The following is an 8,488-nucleotide window of genomic DNA, read 5'->3' on the forward strand; positions in this document are numbered from 1 at the left end:
TTTTTTTTCTATATGCATTTTTCATTCATTTATTTAGATAGTATTATCTAGATAAGTTCAGTGTCTGAGATGTGCAGTCCAGATGTTCGCACATCATTGTTTTATGAAAGGTGAAATGTTGAAGTGATGAACTCACCTATTTGTTGGCATTATTGTTTTAATCTGATTTATGACCTATGTTAACGCCACACTTTTGTGAAGTTGTCGCAGTGAACGCCCAAAAGACTGCAAGTCAGTGTTTATCAACATTTCTAGCAGTAAAATGGCTGTTTATATTAATTCATGGTTTATATGCCTTCATTTTAGCCTAACCTACATGACAAACTGTATATGTATATTATAAATTTCCTATGGTTTATTTTAATACAGATTGATTTACCGTTTTTTTCCGTGTATAGTGCGCAATATTTTACTAATTTATTGTCCTAAAATCTGGGGTGCGTATTATACATGGGTACAAAGAAAAAAATTTTTAATTTTTTTTTTTTTTTTTAAATAAAGTCATGGTACAACAAAACCAACAACAGGACTGACCGACAAAGTCGTGGAACAAAAAGACAGGGTGACATTACCAAAGACAGGAACAGAATGACAGTAACACATGCAATGATCCAACGGTGAGCGAGGGGCAGACAGGACTTAAATACAAAACACGTTACATCGATTGAGGTGACACAGGAAGAGCGGGGTGACACGAACAGAAACTATGGCAACCTAGACACATAGCAAAACTGGGGACGAGACATGACAAATCTCCCCCGAAATAAAACTCACCTTTCTTCTTGTTTGTTGTCAATCGCGCATCGCATTCAGCCATCCTGCCCAACACACTTAGTAAAATTCATAATTGACGACACATCGTTTGATGCGATGGTGCAATCCTCGATGGTGTGTTATTGTCAAATATTGTTTGTTTTTTAATCTCCATCGCGGACCGGACGTCATACGGAGGCCGCCATTACAGATGCGCAGAACGGTTGCGCAAGACACGTCAGCTATATAAAGAGCGAGAGTTCAGTTCTCCACCTATTAGTTTCAATTCACAGTTTAATTAGCAGTTTCAATCAGCAAATAACAAAATGCGTATTACAGGTAATATTTTATTTCACAACACTTTGCCATGTTCCTTTCGTCTCTGCTGTTCATTTCAAACACGCTCCATACGACCGCAATGCTCTTGTATCAGACGCTCGCTCGATCACCTGCTAGTTTGCCGTCTGTCACAATGTACCCTACACAAATCCGAAACATTTGTTGCGGCTCCGAGTCACGACGAGGGGCAAGTTTTGGTTTCCAAGGGTGTTTTTATTCCTCTTCAACGTCTCTCCCATACAGAGCCGCCGTGTGCGCACGGAGCGCGGTGGTGCGTTTAGGGGCAGTCGGAGAAATCAACGCCAACAAAAAAAATGACATCCAGCCTAGTTAAGACCATACCAAAGACTTTAAAAATGGGACCCATTGCCTCCCTGCGTGTGTGACGATCTTTGGGACTTAAAAAAAAATAATAATAAATAAAAATAAAAAATTTTTTTAAAAAAATTCATAAAAATTGGGTGCGTATTATACATGGGTACAAGCTTTTTTCCAGCATCAGCATGCCATTGTTAGGGGTGCGTACTATACATGGGGGCGCACTATACACGGAAAAAAACGGTATTACTTGTGTTTGTTTAAAAAAGTGTCGAAACAGGACCTTGAAGAAAATCGCAAAAAAATTCAATCACACTCGAAATATTGAGGGAAAGGAAATCACAATTTAAATTTTTTTCAAGTCATTTCCTGACTTCCATGCAAGTAGCGTAACTTTCAATAAAATGGAATGGGAGAAGGAGATGTTCTCGTGTTTTTAGAGCAATGTGACTAACGCAGTGTGTTGTTCCGTTGGCTAGGAGGACCCTTGGGATACAACGAAGTAGCCAAGATACCAGCTGGAGCCACTCACATCCGAGTCGCGGATAACAGCAGGAATTATCTCGGTGAGATCACGAACACACGTACAGGCCACCTGGTCTTGTGTGTGCATATCTATTTCAGGTTACTGCTGTGTCACTGACTCCATGTAAATCCAACACGTCAAATAATTTCCTGGCCTTGCTATTACTTCCTCTCCCCCAGAGACAGTCGGGGTTCAGCAGCCCTGTCTGCTCACTGGATGTGTGGTGGCTTTTCCACCACAACTTCTATTCTCGTCGTGTTTATGAGACCAAAATCAAAGTGTCCTCGTAATAGCACACACGGTGGTTTGAGATGGATGCATATGAAAGCTTTATCTGACTACCAGAGCAAAGCAGGTGAATGTGCTTGTTTCCATTACATGTCATGGAAAATCCCTTTCAGCACTTAGTGGAGACAACTGCCTTATATGGTCATCTGGCTTGTTTCTTTCTTCAATGCGCACCTAAACGCACACTCTTCCCTACAGTGATCCACTGATACAGAAAGATAATTTGTGTCTGATTGAACAAGAAAAATGTAACTCCAAAATCCCCCTCTTGCCTCTTTAAGCTCTCCAGAATGGTCGCTCCCAGTTTGTCATCAATGGTAACTGGAAGATTAGTGTCCCGGGCGAGTACAATATAGCTGGGACCAAACTTCTATACCGGCGGTCGGCTGATACCTGGGAGAGCTTTGAGGTTCCGGGGCCAACCCAGGAAGACTTGCGTCTGATGGTGAGATAGCGAGAAACATTTGGACCAACTAAAATCAAGAAACTTTGACTTCTCTTGTCTTTATGTATCAATGTTGTCTTTGTGTGTACAGGTTCTTGCCACCGACAGAAATCCAGGCATCGAGTATGAGTACTGGTTACCCCCAGACCAGTATGACCTCCACCATGGGAGAAGTCCACTGCGTCAAGCTCATCACAATCCGAGCTACCTCCCGTGGGAGCAACCCACCATTAAAACCACTACCACCACAACCAGCACTACTCGGCCTCCTCCAGTGAGCAGCCGTCCCCACTGGCGTAAGGCTCCTTTATTTTTTACTCTTCACTAACTAGTAAAGGTGTAACGATTCATCGATACACATCGATTAATCGATATAATGCTCTACGATTTGTTGGCATCGATGCTAAACATCGATCTATATCGCCCGTTTTTGACCTCTGACATTAGACGCGACTTTATTTTGAAATCCAGTTCATTGTTGCTTGCTTCCTCTTTCCGAGAGCAGTGCGCGCGGCGTTGTTGTGTTGTGAGCAGAGCAGGCACGTGAAAGGGGAGTCGACAACTAGTACGCGGCTCCTGGGCTGGTGCTATGGCTAGTGTCCAAGAAGACGAGGAAATACGCTCCCCTTTGGGCTTCAAGTCATTCGTTTGGAAGCAATTTGTAATTTCCTAAATAAAGAGTTAGCAGTACCTTATTGATTTTGCGTATGAATTGTTATAAATCAGGATATTGTTCTATATCGATCGTAGAGCACTATATCGTGATGTAATGTGAATGAATCACAGCAGGCTTTAAGATATCGGCAAATATCGTATTGTGATTCTCTGTATCGATATGATATTGTATCGTGACAAAACCCGCGATTTACACCCCTACTAACTAGTAGTTTTCAAGCTACTAAAGGAGTTTATTCTTGAGGACTGATAGGAGGGTCATCTCTTGAATCTCTTGTAGTCAGAGTCGTTGAGGTCACAGGTCACTGACCTACCTGGTCTTTATATGAGTCTTGAGGGTCACATGAGTCAAATGCCTCTTAGCTAGTATACAACACAGGGAAGCAAATGAGTAATTTGTCTGCTTCTGTTGGCACACCGACTTTTACTAGTGTCTTTTCAATTTAAAATCTTTTCTTCTCATTTTCCTGGGCCATAGACATTTTTCACGTGACAGACTATTTGTGTTCTACTGGAGTTGCCTTCCTTTCTTTATTGTTTCCCCAACGTAACTGACGTAAACAAGAATGACATATTAGCAGGTCTTGTCCGCTTTGATTGGTCTCGCTCGGACTGCTTTTATTTCCAAGTGATGGCTCGTTTATGAGAGTAGGGCTGATTTTTATCATGTGGGAAAAATGTTGCTCCTTTCACAATTTTACACACAAAATCATTGTATACTCAAATCAACGAGCTTCAAATGCAGATTTAAACTCGTCGCATTCCTGTTTTGTTTTTTTTGTGCTCAGGACTGTCTGAGCCTGCAGATATGATTGTATCTTAAAATGTTGGGCATTACTCAAATCTCCAGGACCTCCATTTTTGTAACGGTACATCACATGGCTGAAAGTAGCCATAAGGTGGCGCAAGTTTTTCAACAGGACAGCTGCTTTGTATAGAGTTTGCCAGGGAATCTGCGCTTAAATTAGACAGGCACAAGCACAAAAAACAGGAATGGTAAAATGTTCTAACAGGAGCTCTAGTATGGTAATATATACTGTATACAGAAAGTTGATTGTATATAATGTATGCACTACATAGTATACGTATAATATTATCGAAAGTCGAGAGCTGTTACATAAATTAATAACGATTGGAATGATAATCTAAAAATAATGCATCTGTTCCAGTGCACTGCTCAAATGTATTCCAAGTACTTGTCCTATCCTAATATCCTCCTACGTGATAGTAACTGACTGAGTGGTGACCCTGGTCCTCAGCAAGTGCTTTAGTTTTGCTAGCGTTGATGACTAGTAATGAAACGCATATTAATTACAGCTTTCGCATCATGGTCAGGAGTCTGTTCATGGCCACACATTTGTGACATTGAAAGCATGTGATTGGCTGGTGAAAAAAAGCAAAATACAAATCTGCAGGCTACTGCTGAAGAATGCATCTGTTTTCCGTTTCCCGATAAGCCTGCTCTACACATGTGCAGGATCCCTTGTTAAATGTTAAACACCGCAGCCTGAGGCTTTGTGCGTTCTGTCACACTCTAGCCTACGATGCAAAACATTGTGGCTTCATGTTTAAATTTGAGGACTATGAGATCAACGTGACAAAGAAATAAACTGCTCTTTCTTTTTTCTTACCAATGCTCAGTGTTATATATCACTTTCATTATGGTCTACATAGATATTAAAATGAAGCCTGAAGACATGTGTACATTGAACAGTGCATTATTATTATTATTGGTAGTAGTAATAATAAAATAAAATTAAATTAAAAAGCAGTAGTAGTAGTAGTAGTAAGAATAGTTGTTGTTGTTGTAGACACTATAAGTGTAGTGGGCTGGCTAAAGGTTTGGAGTAAATAGGTGAATTCCATTTGAAGTTCTCAACGTTTCAAAATGGTAACTTGAGAATTCGCTGAAATTGACCGAGTTATCATTAAAGCGCTTCATGATCAAGCACTGTATTGAAAATGTAATGGCTTATGAGGAAATTCAATAAGTGTAAGTGACATTACTGTACCAACTGGCATGGACAACTGTGTGCGTTTTGTGCCAAGCAGTTGTAAGGCCTCTGAAGCCACCACGGCAACCTTCCCGCCATCCCATTTTGCCTCGTCTGGAACGAGAGGAGAACCATAGAAACCTGCTTCCTCAACCCTCGCCTGGACGTAAGTTGATCAGTTGACCTACATTTTGACAACTCACAACAACCAAGTTTTTCAGGAATAAAAAACAGTGGCTTTCACGCAAAATGTTTCAGCAAGCTTTCAAACACAATAAGGTACAAAAGTATTTGGACACCATCATGATATGTAAAAAAACGAGTCTATGGGAATTTTAGGTCACTCTGTTGGAGATGGCTGATGTTAGACGAGAGGGCCTGCTGTAAAATCTCCTTTGTAGTTCATTTCAAAAGACATGTCAGGAAGAACGAGTCATCCAAACTTGTCTTGTGCTCCTTTGTTGTGTTGGAATAATAACTTGTTTAAAAGTAGTCTTTATGAGTCTGTAGCATGAATTACGTATAGTAGTTATTTTGACACTGTTTTGACACTGTTGTCCTAAAAGCTCTTGTGTTAGTACACGTTGAGTTGATTTCTCTTCATTTTAACCTGCAGGGCATTGTGGGAAATGCCGGAGGGTTAAAGGTCGAAGAGAGCGCCAGAGGCAGTATTGCCGGAAGGATTTTAGTAAGTCATAGCTTTTTATTTTCTTCAACTTTCCTTTTTAAGCATTGTCAATTTTTAACTTGAAAAGTACTTTTCCAACCAATCAGTTTTTCGGGCCAGAGTCTTGGGGAAGCTATACAGAGGAGAAGAGACGCGTTACGACGTCCAGATCCTCCATTCTTACCGGAACAGCTTCCGCCTGGAGCACCGTGAGTTCCTTTGGGTCCCAAATGTGTGTGACTGCCCCAACCTTGAGCGAGGCAAGCAGTACATACTTATGGTGCGCCGACACATTAACTATGAGCATACGCTAAACCGCATCCTGCTGGAGGAGGACAGCTACGTGGTACCGTACAGACCCAGAGAGGACGAGCTGGTGCGGCAACTGGAGAGGCTGTGCAACAACAGTGGACAGAAATATCCAGCAACATAAACTGACTGACAACAGCTGAACTGTTGCGTTCATCAAATCAAGGCTTGCTGAATACCAGAGCGTTGTCACTGGAGAGGAATGCCCACCACTCTCTATAGTAAAAAACCAAAGTTTATTTAAAAGCCTGCATGGTTTACTATCATATAGAGCACTTTAGGTGGACACCTGCAGCCACCTGTAAACACATACCAACGAGCATTGAAATTGCTGATTTTCTTTTTGTTAACTTGATTCACATTATTGTTGTTGCCAACTTTGAGGAAAATCCACTTTACAATCGTGGTATCCTGACTCAATAGGTTTTGAATGACACCTTTGTAAGCATTCCTATAGGATCTATAACAAACTAACGTCACCAACTTCATTTGACAAGATCAAGCGGAAACCCCACTTTATTATTATATATTTAATGTTCTTGTATTGTATTTTAAAGTGAAATACATATCATTAAGACACTAATCCGTAACTAGAACAAGTTTTAATTTTAATGTTTAAAGAATTTAAACACAGTGTAAACACCCTTAAAGGGGAAGTCAACACCACCTTGTCTTTACAATAACATGTTGTGTATGCCCCCACTAGTCTAAACACACCATTCTGACAAATATTATGTTTTATAAGCAGCAAAATTCACCTGTTTATCTATCAATGAGGCCAGCCATTTTGTCACTTGCTGTCGACTGAAAATTACATCACAGTTGCCAGGTCTCAGTGTCACGTCCGTGCCAGAGCACCTCGGCCGGCAACTTCCCTCAGCCACTCTCCATCTATCCATCCATCCATCCATCCATCCATCCATCCATCCATCCATCCATCCATCCATCCATCCATCCATCCATCCATACATCCATCCATACATCCATACATACATACATACATACATACATACATACATACATACATACATACATACATACATACATACATACATACATACATACATACATACATACATACATACACTTCCTCTCACTCATCCGGGGTCAGCTCGTGGGGGCAGCAGCATCAGGAGCCCAGACTTCCCTCTCCCCAGCCACTTTGTCCAGCTCATCCCAAAACGTTCCCAGGCCAGCTTGGAGACAGACTTAGACTTTGACTTAGACTCAACTTTAATCATCCCTTGGGATTGCTTCCGCAGGAAATTCAGAAATACGTACAGAAATACTGCAAAAGACAACATTGCACATGAGTAACAAACAAAGAAGAGAGCAGTAAATAAAGCGTATAGCAATAAATAAAGTGTTGAGTAAGAAATAAATAACAATAATAATAAATAAGTAAATAAAATAATTGCAGGTCAGAGGTTATTGCCCAAGCCACCTCATCTGGCTCCTCTCAACGTGGAGCGTTGACTGAGCTTCTCAAGTGGATTTTGCCTGTTTCATTTATATTCCACAAATAAAATATTAATCAGAACACTGACGAGTTGGGTTGCAGAGAACATATTAGAAAGAAGTTGACTTCCCCCTTAATATTGGGGCATTAATCATTTTATATTCTGTTTTTAAGTCAAGTGCAGAGCAGCTAATTCTCTATTTCAGAAAACTTTGCCTTATTTGGTGTTGCATGTGACATTTATGACTTGTAATTACACAAAACCAAAGTTTATATTAGTGTGTTTGACCGTGTACTCTTCTATTTATATGACATCAATTTGAACACAAAACCAAATAGATGTAATTATGCTTTGCAAAATTGCAACTGTGATTTTATAACAAGAAACTTCCTCACTAAATTGAACGGGATTTGTGAGGTTGATTTTTTCTTTTACCCATTGCTCAAGCTTTGTAATATGGCTTTACAATACTTATTTACATTTATGTTTGTTTATAAGCGTCAACCAAAACGATTATCAGAAAACTCGTGTGACTTTGTTGTATTTTATTGTATGGCACTGTTTCACTGCAGTTTTTGTGTGCCCATTGTGTTCTAAATGACATTTTACTTCATAAACCTCATCCGTGTGCCAAAATAATACATACAGTAATTGGAATTAAACCTTTTTTCAAATAATTAATATTTGAGCTCCACTGACATGTCTGTAGATAGA

At 40.2% G+C, this 8,488-nt stretch overlaps 1 protein-coding gene across 1 annotated transcript in view; it reads left to right on the top strand.

Annotated features, from left to right (window-relative positions):
• adamtsl5 (ADAMTS like 5) overlaps positions 1-8,455 on the top strand; it is a 32,651-nt gene extending 24,196 nt beyond the window's left edge. Inside the window, exons 8-13 of the mRNA XM_061276803.1 lie at positions 1,890-1,976; positions 2,506-2,669; positions 2,761-2,965; positions 5,397-5,504; positions 5,955-6,026; positions 6,113-8,455. Of these exons, the coding sequence (XP_061132787.1) occupies positions 1,890-1,976; positions 2,506-2,669; positions 2,761-2,965; positions 5,397-5,504; positions 5,955-6,026; positions 6,113-6,438 (962 nt within the window). The 3' untranslated portion in view covers positions 6,439-8,455. The remainder of the gene's footprint in view (positions 1-1,889; positions 1,977-2,505; positions 2,670-2,760; positions 2,966-5,396; positions 5,505-5,954; positions 6,027-6,112) is intronic.
• Positions 8,456-8,488: the final 33 nt, after the last annotated feature.

This window comes from Syngnathus typhle, linkage group LG4, assembly GCF_033458585.1.
Source record: "Syngnathus typhle isolate RoL2023-S1 ecotype Sweden linkage group LG4, RoL_Styp_1.0, whole genome shotgun sequence".
NCBI lineage: Eukaryota > Metazoa > Chordata > Actinopteri > Syngnathiformes > Syngnathidae > Syngnathus > Syngnathus typhle.